General features: G+C 41.8%; 1 protein-coding gene across 8 annotated transcripts in view; it reads right to left on the reverse strand.

Moving 5' to 3' along the window:
* slc36a4 (solute carrier family 36 member 4) overlaps window positions 1-14,336 on the reverse strand; it is a 354,139-nt gene that overhangs the window by 215,401 nt on the left and 124,402 nt on the right. For all 8 annotated transcript variants that reach the window (XM_052467980.1, XM_052467979.1, XM_052467978.1 and 5 more), the window contains exon 11: window positions 3,289-3,458. In XM_052467980.1, the coding sequence (XP_052323940.1) occupies window positions 3,289-3,458 (170 nt within the window). The remainder of the gene's footprint in view (window positions 1-3,288; window positions 3,459-14,336) is intronic.

Genomic DNA, 14,336 nt, shown 5'->3' on the forward strand with positions numbered 1-14,336 from the left:
CATCAGAGTTTACTTTGCGATAAAGAGGAGAGGAGGAAACTACCGGCATCAGAGTTTACTTTGAGATAAAGAGGAGGAGGGAAACTACCGGCATCAGAGTTTACTTTGAGATAAAGAGGAGGAGGGAAACTACCGGCATCAGAGTTTACTTTGAGATAAAGAGGAGGAGGGAAACTACCGGCATCAGAGTTTACTTTGAGATAAAGAGGAGGAGGGAAACTAATGGCATCAGAGTTTACTTTGAGATAAAGAGGAGGGGGGAAACTACCGGCATCAGAGTTTACTTTGAGATAAAGAGGAGGAGGGAAACTACCGGCATCAGAGTTTACTTTGAGATAAAGAGGAGGAGGGAAACTACCGGCATCAGAGTTTACTTTGAGATAAAGAGGAGGAGGGAAACTACCGGCATCAGAGTTTACTTTGAGATAAAGAGGAGAGGAGGAAACTAATGGCATCAGAGTTTACTTTGAGATAAAGAGGAGGGTGGAAACTACCGGCATCAGAGTTTACTTTGAGATAAAGAGGAGGGGGGAAACTACCGGCATCAGAGTTTACTTTGAGATAAAGAGGAGGAGGGAAACTAACGGTATCAGTGTTTACTTTGAGATAAAGAGGGGAAGAGCGACATCTGTACCTCCCTTGGTTGGGTTCTCCCTGGGGTATCCCACTAGAACACCCAGTACGTATAGACACACACACACACCATAAAAGTCTTTAAAGAGTGCAACTCAGACACTGTGAGATAATTGAACGCACCATGACAACCAGCCATTCCGCAGTAAATCTTCTGCTAGTTCATTCATTCAACATCTGGGGGCTGCCTGTCTGCCTGTCTGCATAGGGACAAATATGTAAAAAGTCTTTCATGATTTTCAGCCAAAGAGATTCATTCCAGGTCCGATCAACGGAGACCACTCTCACATTGTAAATCAGACAGAGGAAACAGACAAGATTCTCAGATGTTTCTCACAACCCAGCTACATAGATACACAAGCAGTTGTGCTACCCACAAACTCTAGAGAAATACACTTCCTTGGGATAGTTTGTAGCAACTGTATAAAAGGCTAGGATCATCCCACTCACTCACAGCTGTTCTACACCATCAGTACACCGTAGATACAATGTAAGTACTCACAGGTCAGATAAACAAGCAGTCAGTAATTCAGTTCACCACACACACACACACTCACACAGTTGAAGTCGGAAGTTTACATACACGTTAACCAAATACATGTAGTCAGTTTTTCACAATTCCTGACATTTAATCCTAGTAAAGATTCCCTGTCTTAGGTCAGTTAGGATCACCACTTTATTTTAAGAATGTGAAATGTCAGAATAATAGTAGAGAGAATGATTTATTTCATCCTTAGTTTATTTCATCACATTCAAAAGTGGGTCAGAAGTTTACATACACTCAATTAGTATTTGGTATCATTGCATTTAAATTGTTTAACTTGGGTCAAACATTTGGGTAGCCTTCCACAAGCTTCCCACAATAAGTTGGGTGAATTTTGGCCCACTCCTCCTGACAGAGCTGGTGTAACTGAGTCAGGTTTGTAGGCCTCCTGACAGAGCTGGTGTAACTGAGTCAGGTTTGTAGGCCTCCTGACAGAGCTGGTGTAACTGAGTCAGGTTTGTAGACCTCCTGACAGAGCTGGTGTAACTGAGTCAGGTTTGTAGACCTCCTGACAGAGCTGGTGTAACTGAGTCAGGTGTGTAGGCCTCTTGACAGAGCTGGTGTAACTGAGTCAGGTTTGTAGGCCTCCTGACAGAGCTGGTGTAACTGAGTCAGGTTTGTGGGCCTCCTGACAGAGCTGGTGTAACTGAGTCAGGTTTGTAGACCTCCTGACAGAGCTGGTGTAACTGAGTCAGGTTTGTAGACCTCCTGACAGAGCTGGTGTAACTGAGTCAGGTTTGTAGGCCTCCTTGCTCACACACGCTTTTTTAGTTCTGCTGAATTTGTCATTTCTATAGGATTGAGGTCAGGGCTTTGTGATGGCCACTCCAATACCTTGACTATGTTGTCCTTAAACTATTTTGCCACAACTTCGGAAGTATGCTTGGGGTCACTGTCCATTTGGAAGACCCATTTGCGACAAAGCTTTAACTTTCTGACTGATGTCTTGAGATTCAATATATCCACATCATTTTCCTCCCTCATGACGCCATCTATTTTGTGAAGTTCACCAGTCCCTCCTGCAGCAAAGCAACAACGCAACATGATGCTGCCACCCCCGTCTTCATGGTTGGGATGATGTTCTTCGGCTTGCAAGCCTCCCCCTTTTCCTCCAAACATAACGATGGTCATTATGGCCAAACAGTTCTATTTTTGTTTCATCAGACCAGAGCACATTTCTCCCAATGTGCAGTTGCAAACCATATGGCTTTTTTATGCCAGTTTTGGAGCAGTGGCTTCTTCCTCGCTGAGCAGCCTTTCTGGTTATGTCGATATAGGACTTGTTTTACAGTGGCTATAGATACTTCTGTACAGGTTTTCTAAAGCATCTTCACAAGGTCCTTTGCTGTTGTTCTGGGATTGATTTGCACTTTTCGCACCAAAGTACGTCCATCTCTAGGAGACAGAACGCATCTCCTTCCTGAGCGGTATGACTTGTGTACTATTGTTTGTACAGATGAACGTGGTACATTCAGGTGTTTGGAAATTGCTCCCAAGGATGAACCAGACTTGTGGAGGTCTACAATTTTTTCTGAGGTCTTGGCTGATTTCTTTTGATTTTCCCATGATATCAAGCAACAACAAAAAAGTCACTGAGTTTGAAGGTAAGCCTTGAAATACATCCACTGGTACACCTCCAATTGACTCAAATTATGTCAATTAGCCTATCAGAAGCTTCTAAAGCCATGACATCATTTTCTTTCATTTTCCAAGCTGTTTAAAGGCACAGTCAACTTAGTGTATGTACACTTCTGACTCACTGGAATTGTGATACAGTGAATTAATCTGTCTATAAACAATTGTTGGAAAAATTACTTGTGTCATGCACAAAGTAGATGTCCTAACTGGCCAAAACTATAGTTTGTTAAAAAGTCATTTGTGGAGTGGTTGAAAAGCGAGTTTTAATGACTCCAACCTAAGTGTATGTAAACTTCCAACTTCAACTGTGTGTACGTGTGCATATATATATATATATATATATATATATATATATATATATATATATATATATATATATATATATATATATATATATATATATATATATATATATATATATATACACACACATACATATACACACACACTATAGACAGAGAGAAGGTACTCACAGGTCAGGCAGACGAGCAGGCCTCTGAGGATCATCTCACAGGGTGCCCTCCAGCTCTTCCTTAGCCTCGCTTGGACCGGGGGAATCATGATCTCCGCCGGGACGAAGAACTGGATGGCAAAGCTGACAAACACACCGAAGGAGTACAGGATCTTCACCATCTGATTGGTCCTGCAGAGAGAAACACACACAGGGGAGATAAGAGTGAGAACTGCTTTGAACCAATGGATTTGAAACAGAGGCCTAGACATGTTGACCACAGTCTCAGCTGTATTTATTCTACAAGTCCAGGTGTGTTTGGAATAGAGGCCCAGACATGTTGACCACAGTCTCAGCTGTATTTATTCTACAGGTCCAGGTGTGTTTGGAATAGAGGCCCAGGCATGTTTTGACCACAGTCTCAGCTGTATTTATTCTACAGGTCCAGGTGTGTTTGGAATAGAGACCCAGACATGTTTTGACCACAGTCTCAGTTGTATTTATTCTACAGGTCCAGGTGTGTTTGGAATAGAGACCCAGACATGTTTTGACCACAGTCTCAGCTGTATTTATTCTACAGGTCCAGGTGTGTTTGGAATAGAGGCCCAGCCATGTTTTGACCACAGTCTCAGCTGTATTTATTCTACAGGTCCAGGTGTGTTTGGAATAGAGACCCAGACATGTTTTGACCACAGTCTCAGCTGTATTTATTCTACAGGTCCAGGTGTGTTTGGAATAGAGACCCAGACATGTTTTGACCACAGTCTCAGCTGTATTTATTCTACAGGTCCAGGTGTGTTTGGAATAGAGACCCAGACATGTTTTGACCACAGTCTCAGCTGTATTTATTCTACAGGTCCAGGTGTGTTTGGAATAGAGGCCCAGACATGTTTATGACCACAGTCTCAGCTGTATTTATTCTACAGGTCCAGGTGTGTTTGGAATAGAGACCCAGACATGTTTTGACCACAGTCTCAGCTGTATTTATTCTACAGGTCCAGGTGTGTTTGGAATAGAGACCCAGACATGTTTTGACCACAGTCTCAGCTGTATTTATTCTACAGGTCCAGGTGTGTTTGGAATAGAGGCCCAGACATGTTTTGACCACAGGCTCAGCTGTATTTATTCTACAGGTCCAGGTGTGTTTGGAATAGAGGCCCAGACATGTTTTGACCACAGTCTCAGCTGAATTTAGTCTACAGGTCCAGGTGTGTTTTCAGTTCATCCCCATGGGGCCCTACTGTACAGTAACAACAGGCAGTGGTGTGTATAACCACAGGGGCCAATGACAATGTTTGGTCTAAAGCACAGGAGCCTCCTGAGAGGAGGACAGTTCATAATATTGGCTGGAATGGAGTGAATTGAAAAAAATGTGTTTGATACCATTTCATTTTTTCCATTCCAGTCATGACAATGAACCAGTCATCCCCACCGGCTGCCTGTGGTCTAAAGTGTGTTTTATAACAGGGGTCAGGGACAGTGTTTGGTCTAAAGTGTGTTTTATAACAGGGGCCAGGGACAGTGTTTAGTCTAAAGTCTGTTTTATAACAGGGGCCAGGGAGAGTGTTTGGTCTAAAGTGTGTTTAATAACAGGGGCCAGGGACAGTGTTTAGTCTAAAGTGTGTTTAATAACAGGGGCCAGGGAGAGTGTTTGGTCTAAAGTGTGTTTAATAACAGGGGCCGCAAGAGATTATGGGTTACGGCCACACCACCCTGACACCTTCCGCTAAATCTCCCAGGTTACTACCAGCCATACACAGACAAGGAAGTCATCCAATCCAAAAACTTTATTCCACGCACCCCGCCTTGCCTCGTGGCCAGGCCCACGCTATCAGATATCAAAAGGCACCTGCAACCCACGTTGTATGTTCCCCAGCACAACACTAGCAACTTAAGGTGTGTGCGAGAGTGTGTATGTGTGTGTCACTTTGAAATGTCCTTGTTTTTAAAGGAAAAGCTAATTTTCTGTCCATTAAAATAACATCAAATTGATCAGAAAAAGAGTGTAGACATTGCTAATGTTGTGAATGAGTATTGTAGCTTGAAACGGCTGATTTTATATGGAATATATACATAGGAGTATCGATGCCCATTATCAGCAGCCAACACTCCTGTGTTCCAATGGCACGTTATGTTAGCTAATCCAAGTTAATAATTTTAAAAAGGCTAATTGATCATTAGAAAACCATTTTTGAAATTATGTTAGCGCAGCTGAAAACTGATGTTCTGATTAAAGAAGCAATAAAACTGGCCTTCTTTAGACTAGTTGAGTATCTGGAGCATCAGCATTTGTGGGTTCGATTACAGGCTCAAAATGGCCAGAAAAATATTCATTTATTTTGAAACTCGTCAGTCTATTCTTGTTCTGAGAAATTAAAGCTATTCCATGCGAGAAACTGCCAAGAAACTGAAGATCTCGTACAGTGCTGTGTACAACTCCCTTCACAGAACAGCGCAAACTGGCTCGAACCAGAATAGAAAGAGGAGTGGGAGGCCCCGGTGCACAACTGAGCAAGAGGACAAGTACATTACTGTCCAGTTTGAGAAACAGACGCCTCACAAGTCCTCAACTGGCAGCTTCATTAAATAGTACCCGCAAAACACCAGTCTCAACATCAACAGTGAAGAGGCGACACCGGGATGCTGGCCTTCTAGGCAGAGTTGCAAAGAAAAAAAACATATCTCAGACTGACCAATAAAAATAAAATATTAAGATGGTGGGAGATTTGTACAGGGTAAAATGGATCTTGAAGAAGGAAGGCTATCACTTTGCAAAGCCATGCCATTCCCTGTGGACGGAGCCAATTTCCTCCTACAACAGGACAATGACACAAAGCACAGCTCCAAACTATGCAAGAACGATTTAGGGAAGAAGCAGTCAGCTGGTATTCTGTCTATAATGGAGTGGCAGGCACAATCACCGGATCTCAACCCTGTTGAGGTGTTGTGGGGCAGCTTGACTTTATGGTAAGTAAGAAGTTCCCATCAAGCCAATCCAACTTGTGGAAGCATGGGGTGAAATCTCTTCAGATTACCTCAACGAATGCCAAAGGTCTGCAAGGCTGTAATTGCTGCAAATGGAGGATTCTTTGACAAAAGCAAAGTTTGAAGAACTCAATTATTATTTCAATTAAAAATCATTGTATAAACTTGTCAACGTCTTGACTATATTTCCTTTTCATTTTGCAACTCATTTCATGTATGTTTTCATGGAAAACAAGGACTTCTAAGTGACCCCCATCTTTTGAACAGTAGTGTATTTCAAATACTATTTTCAAATACCTGGGTTAAATGTATGGGAGTGCATTTGAGTTAGTGTATTTGAGTATTTAAAATACTTACATTTACATTTACTTTCCAAGTATATTTCCAAATAAATTAAAATATTCAACTAGCTGAATGAACACTTACTTCTATGAATGTATTTGAAAGTAAATTAGATATTTGAAATAGTATTTGAACCCAGGTCTCATCTGTGTGTGACAGGTGCTGGGAGCGTTTGTGTGATGAGACTAGGGACTTGCAAATGCACTCAACAGTTTGATATTCTGGCATCGGTTTGCATTTTAAATCACAAACATAAAAACCCCGACCGAACACACGATTTCTGTATATATATAAAAAAAATACATCTGCATTAAGCCATAAACAAATTAGATGCATATGAAAAATGCATCTAAATATATTAACAAGATATAGTCCCGAAAAGAAACATAGGGTCATTGGCAGACTAAGCTCTCTAGTCTATTGTATATCCTGCAGTTGCATAACTCTTCCTGGCTGGCTGTGGAGTAGAGTCGGAACTAAGAATACAGTGGGCTCTGCTTCCCCAGTCAAGAACAACCACTTGTCATCGCCAGAGGCAAAAAAAGCAGATCAATCAGCTGGAAAACTGCAATAGTTTTCTCCTGGAGGTAACGATCACTGAGCTTATAAATGAACGGTGACAACGCGCCTGTGAGCCATCGCCACATCGGGACATTTTCCTCTATTTCTCCTCACACAAATTGACTAATTGTTTGGTCTACGTACTGTCTTATTAGAATACCATTTCCCACCACGATGCTAGGGTGGTTAATGCTACTCCTGTACGTTGTGTACAGCATTCAGACATGGGTAAACAACAGACTGGTGCAACCTGATTGGCTAAACACTGTACACAATGTAGCACAAGCTACTGGGTTTTATTAAAGACAGTTTGCACATTTCCCCAGTTTTTTACCTGGCTGAACTCCATTAAAGCTAGTTAAGGAGGAAACCAATGCCTTTGCAGCCTGAATTAAATATGTTTTATATACTCACTGGTTGCGGGGGGTTCGAGTGCATTTCCCGCTGAACTACCTGTGTTGCAAAACGACACGTACTTTGGCGAACCTTAGGGCATATTTTTTGCTTTGACATCTCTACTCTATTATATAAGAATACAAACGCCAATAGGGCCTCCCGAGTGGCGCAGCATTCTAAGGCAATGCCTCGCAGGCATCACTACAGACCCGGGTTCGATCCCTTGCTGTGTTACAGCCAGCCATGACTGGGAGACCCATGAAGCGGCACACAATTGGCCCATCGTCGTCCAGGTTAGGGGAGCTTTTGGCCAGCAGGGATGTCCTTGTCCCCTCGCACTCTAGCAACTCCTTGTGGTGGGCCGGGCGTCTTTGGTCGCCAGTTGTAAGGTGTTTTCTCCTACACATTGGTGCGCCTGGCTTCCGGGTTAAGTGAGCAGTGTGTCAATAAGCAGTGCAGTGTTTCAGAGGACATATGAATCTCAACCTTCGCCTAAACACCAGAGGCTGATTATAATATAATTTATTTTGGGGTGTTTTGAAAAGTTCATTGTTGATGCTAATTATTCCTTTGTTTTCATCAGCGAGTTTAGTAGTGGCCATTGTAATATCAATAGTGGAGTAGTATTGCTATTCAAGATAATTATCACTGTTCATTTCAGGATCCCTTCTCTTTCAGGGAGAGCTTCTTATCTACAGTGGTTTGTCCATTAAAAGTTGCCACGTACTGCGGCACAGCTTGCATGGTGCCCCAGAATTCTATGGCACGTTATTTAAGTGTGAACCACTGGTACCAATAATGCTAGTTAGTGCTAGTTTGACCACCAAAGGGCATCTTTGAGAAGATTTGATAGCCTTCAATAGTGGCTGTACTAGAGAATTTAACCTGTCTAGGATTGGGGTTCTGCTAGCGGGAGTACAGTACTGGGCTATTTAGCTAAAGAATCCCTGTGTCCTGCGGGGAGACCTGGGTTCAATTACCGACGGGGAGGAAGGAGTAGGCTGTCCTTGAAAATAACAATTTGTTCTTAACTGACTTGCCTAGTTAACCTGTCTAGGACTGTCTAACCCCTTTCTGCAAGCGGAATCCCTCGCCAACAGCCAATGAAATTGCAGGGTGCCAAATACAAATCAACAGAAATATCATGAATATAATTTTCAAACATACGAGTATTAGGCACCATTTCAAAGATTCAATTCTCGTTAATCCAGCCACAGTGTCTGATTTCAAAAATGCTTTACAGCGAAAGCTCCACAAGCGACTACGCCATTTTTCCAGCCAAAGAGAGGAGTCACAAAAAGCACAAATAGAGATAAAATGTATCACTAACCTTTGATGATCTTCCTCAGATGACACTCATAGGACTATATGTTACCCAATGCATGTATGTTTTGTTTGGTAAAGTTCATATTTATGTCCAAAAATCTTATTTTACATTGGCGTATTGTCTGTAGAAAAGAATGTAGAATTCCATTGTCTGTAGAAAAGCAATGTAGAATTCCATTGTCTGTAGAAAAGCAATGGAACGAGAGCTAACTCTCAAGTGAAAGCGCGTGACTGAGAAAGGGGCTGCAGGCAGACCCCGTAATCAAACAACTCCTATCCGGCCCCCCTTCACATGAGAAGCCTGAAACAAAGTTCTAAAGACGGTTGACGCCTAGTGGAAGCCTTAGGAAGTGCAAAATAAACCATATCCCACTGTGTATTCGATAGGGGTGAGTTCAAATACTACAAACCTCAGATTTCCCACTTCCTGTTTGGATTTTTTCTCAGGTTTTTGCCTGCCATATGAGTTCTGTTATACTCACAGACATCATTCAAACAGTTTTAGAAACGCCATAGTGTTTTCTATCCAATACTAATAATAATATACATATATTAGCATCTGGGACTGAGTAGGAGGCATGTCACTCTGGGCACGCTGTTTATCCAAAAGTGAAAATGCTGCCCCCTATCCCAAAGAAGTTTAATCCTTTTTTTGTAAGAACATAGTATATGGGACTGATTTTACGAATTTTGCTTTTTATGGTGTTTCTATTCCAAGGAAAATGAAAAATCCTCTTGGTATCCATTAGGATGGAACGGAAAATATGGCGCTGTACAAGGTGACGGTCATGAGTAGGCTATAGTACTGGGCTATTTAGCTAAAGAATCCCCATGTTGTGTGGAAACGCGGAAGACCGGGGTTCAATTCCCCGATGGGGAGGAAGGAGTAGGCTGTCCTTTTAAATAAGAATTTGCTCATAACTGATTTGCCTTGTTAAATAAAGGTTACACTAAGAGCATAACATTGCTACACCCTAATTCTAGTCTAACCAATAACCAAACAGAGATTAAGTTAAAATAAAAATCTCATTGATTTATCAAGACCAGTCCCCATGCTTGTCTCAGAGCAGCGCAAAAAGCTGCTTAAAATGGTTGTAGGCTTTTGCTTCAAATCCTATTGCTTCTAACTTCAATATGCTCTTTAAATAAATAAGACCTACACCACTTTTAACAGCACATTACTCAACACTAGTGAGACTCATGTCGCCTACGTTATAATCAAAAAATATGATGTGACTCTCTGCCAAAAATTACATATAAACGATTCTAGATTAAAACCAAAAGCCGCCTCATGGGTCAACTCTGTCGAACCTGCATCTGTAGCAAGGCATTTTGCACTTCAGGAGCCCCCATCCACAAAGTATCAAAATACAGAGAGCATTTGGTAATGGGATATTATAATACTATTATAGTACTGTACATGGTGTCCAGGTCAGGATAACCAAAACATTTATTCATTAAAGACTATCAGAAAGAATGTTGGTACGTATTTATTTTGATCCAAAGCCATGAATGAGTGAGTCACTCAGCTTTATGTAGGTGCCGGTCTATATAACTGTGCCATCAACTTGATAATATATAACAATATTTTGGAGGTTATTTTGATTTTAAAAAATCTGAATAAAAAGGCCAAAATAATGTGTAAAGGCCAAAACATTTATTTCTGTTTTTAGAGGGAGAGAAACGCTGGGCTAGTTGTGCGCCACCCATAAAGGCCAAAATATAGCCCTGCTAATTGCGCTGTACAACGTGACCATGAGTATTTTCCAGTAAGCAACCATTTCTTCCCCTTCATTGGACAACTTTGTTCCAATATTTCTGTAATTCAGTGATATTTATTCCCATAATAATTCGTTATGGATCCATAACTAAATAAACAGTCATTTTGAAATAGTTTTTTATTTTTTATTATTATATTAACAAATGCAAAATTACTTTGATGAATAAATACAGTACATGCTTTTACATTTGGATAATAAAGCATTTTGAAGATAAGCCACCTGTATTTGTATATTAGGCTATAGCAGAACAGCGTAACGGTCCAGACGGCCCTTGCTGTGCCTGGTGAGCAGTTGGTCAAGTTCTGTTGTCAGAAGAGGACTGGAAATGTCAGGGTGAACCGACGACCTGATGAACCCGCAAAGTATGTTGACTCTGCCTGTTGGAGGTGGAGTTCCAGAGCTCACAGGTGTGCCTGGCATGGATTGTGACGCCATCTCATTCCTAAACACCTGAATCTCCGCCAATGCCGCCTGGCTCTGAACAAATGTATCAGCTGTTGCCCGTATCTCTGCTCTCAGATAATGTTTCTCTTTCTGCTGGTCTGCCTTCAATGGCCCGATCTCGGTCTTCAAAATTATAATCTGATCCATGTGCACCTACCTTCACCAGATGAGCAGAATGGTACCACTCTGAGCCCCCATCGATTACAGTGGCCTATAAGAGAAACGGTAGATCAATTAAGAATTAAAAGCGACTCCAACACACAAATACTGTGTACACATTTGAAGAATCAAGCAAAACTAACCATGCATTTTCTAGGTTCGGCCCATGTCCAGTCCTTTGTCAACTGATCTCCACGGATGATTTTCAGCATGGTTGTATGTTCTGCAAAAAATACATTCTAGTTTTTAGTACACAATATAGAACTTTTTTATTTTATTTAACATTTATTTAATTATCGATTTTATTACACAATTATGGGCTATATACATTTTTTTTTAAAAGAAAAATCACAAACCAAAATACCTTGAGTTTTGGTGATCCTCTCAGCTCCGGCTCATTTTCAAGTCCTCTCGTGGTTATGGTCCTAACTAGAGGTCGACTGATTAATCGGAATGGCCGATTAATTGGGGCCGATTTAAAGTTTTCATAACAATCGGAAATCTGTATTTTTGTACACCGATTTGGCCGATTTAAAAATATATATATATAATATATATTTTTTACACCTTTATTTAACTAGGCAAGTCCGCTAAGAACACATTCTTCAGAAAGAGCAAAATAATCCTAACAAAATTTAAAAATGAAAACCTTAGTTGTTACAAAAGTGTTAGTAAGTAATACTGAAGTCATGCACAATTATCAGTTTCTATTTAGGTTTATGTCACCAATTCATTTTCAGTTAGAGACACAGTAGGACCCAGTAAGCATAATCAGTGCTCTAACTCCCGCTTGCACTGGTCTGGAGCAATGAAGTAGTACCATACTAAACGACAAATGTCCCGCAGCATAATCTCAAAACATTTAGTGGAGCAACCACTGAAGGTAAGAGGGAGGTTATAAATTGCTATTGGCCATGTAGCTAAGTCTATTATTTTAGGCTATCTGGCATTAGTGCGTAAGCCTAAGCTTGGGCCTAAATGTATGCACACCAAATAGCCTATGCGCAAATCGCCAAATAGTTAACATCTATCCATGGAGGCAAAAAGGACACTGTCAGAGTTTCATTCAATAAGAGAAACTGTGAAATGGAGCGTTGAAGACAAAGGAAAAGATGGGCCAGAACAGTAAGGTTCGGGAAAGATTTGGTGAAGCAGTAAAAGAGGACGATCGCAGTGCTGGGCTGTTACGACAGTCACAGCTTTCTATTTCCTTACAACCGGTCAAACTGATGTCATTTGGAAATCTTGTCTTCTCTCCAGGTCCCTAAACATCTTTTCTCCTGGTCAGTCAGTCTCTCGCTCCCTCTACCCTTTCCCTCGCTGTCGCTCATCCCCCTGTCCCGCTCTCCGTCCCGCTTTTTCCCTCCCCCCCTCCTCTGCAGGGATTAGCCCCCTGCCAAGCCAGAGGGACTCTATTGGAAATTATTCAGAGGCTATCACACGGCAAAGACCTGCCACACAATACCAGAGGGAAAGCCATGAAAAACATTCTCCTCCTACTGTAGTTCTGATACCAGACAAAGCCCACTGGCAGCAACCCGGCGGAGGGGAAGATGGGACAGGGAGAATAGACCATTAGGGAAAGAGAGGAGGCAATAGAGCCAATTACGGACCCATTGAGGAAGGAAATTGAGGAAGGAAAGTACAGTGGAGACCTGTGAGGAGAGTTAATGCTGTGTGCTGAGCTGTGAGGGAAAGGTTAGGTGAATGAGACAATGAAAGAGAGTGAGAGAAAGGGAGGGAGGACAAGAAGTGGTAATAGTGTAAGTCCCTACTAGACAGGAGCCCGAGAGGATGGAGAATAGCAACTCATACTATGAGTGTACAGGGAGCAGAGGAGAACACTGCAAAAAGCCTTCAATATGAGACAAGATGGAGAGAGGAGGAAGGGGTGAGGTAATATCACCTCTTACAGGCAGAGGAGAACCACTGCATTGGCCAGAGACAGAGAGAAACTCGTGGTATCCACCAGATTGAGGGCAGAAGCTCATCATTTCTGCGTGGGGGAATAGACACAAGCAACAGAACCACTCTAACCGGCAGTTGCACGCTCCACTGTGTTTCTCCAGTGGGGGCCACTGAAAAGCCTCTCCATCTTGGCTCATGCAAGCAATGGCAGCTAGTTATCTGGGGCCTGCAGATATGATGCATGCACTATATTTCCACATCCCTATTCCAATGGTGAAAACAAATGTGTCTGCTGCCCCTGGCCCCCTGGCTTTCTAAATAAACTATTTCCATTTCATAAAAAATATGTTGAATAAAATGTGGAAAATGTATTGGATTTGCAAAAAGTAATTAAAGTAAGGGACTTTTGTATTTTTTTCCACCAAACTTAACATAAATCCAATGACATGACTGACATTTTATGTTGATTTCACATTTGTTGACAACTTCAACCAAAAAGGAAATCAAACTAGACGTTGAAATGACGTCTGTGCCCAGCGGGTAGTCTTCTATTACCACTTTCTCCCCCTCTCTCTCTCTCTCTCTAAACTGAGCTACAGATATAATTCGTGCCAGTGAAAAACGGAGAACCAAATACTCAGGGCATCTTGGGGGGTATGAGCTTTTTTTTGTTGCAAATATCCCATTTCCAAAAGCTGTTGCAAGTTCACGCCAAGGAGATAGACGTGTGAGGGTGAGTGTACTTGGATGCTAGTGTGTGTGTGTGGTCTGGCACTTGATGAAGCTACGTTTATCAAACATGAGGGATAATGAAATGTGCAGTCATCAATCACCTGACAGACAAAATGCTAGCCCCCCTCTGTCTCATTACATTTGGGCCTGCCCTATTCATTAAATGAGACCCTAAATGAGACCTCACCATAGCATACCTTGTCTTGTCATATTACACTGGGCTGGGCCATACATACAGTAACATAGAGGACCTGTGGTCCCGACAGAGATCCTTGCTACGCAGTCAGCATTTTTCATGGTTGGGAGCAGGCGGTCAGACAGACACCTTTGAGATGATTTTGATTTATTTTTGTCCCGTAGATCATTTGGAAACGGTTGTCTTTCTGATTTGTATGCTTTAGCCTACCTATTATATAAAAAACCCATCTTTGTCACA

Source organism: Oncorhynchus keta, chromosome 18, assembly GCF_023373465.1.
Source record: "Oncorhynchus keta strain PuntledgeMale-10-30-2019 chromosome 18, Oket_V2, whole genome shotgun sequence".
NCBI classification, from domain to species: domain Eukaryota; kingdom Metazoa; phylum Chordata; class Actinopteri; order Salmoniformes; family Salmonidae; genus Oncorhynchus; species Oncorhynchus keta.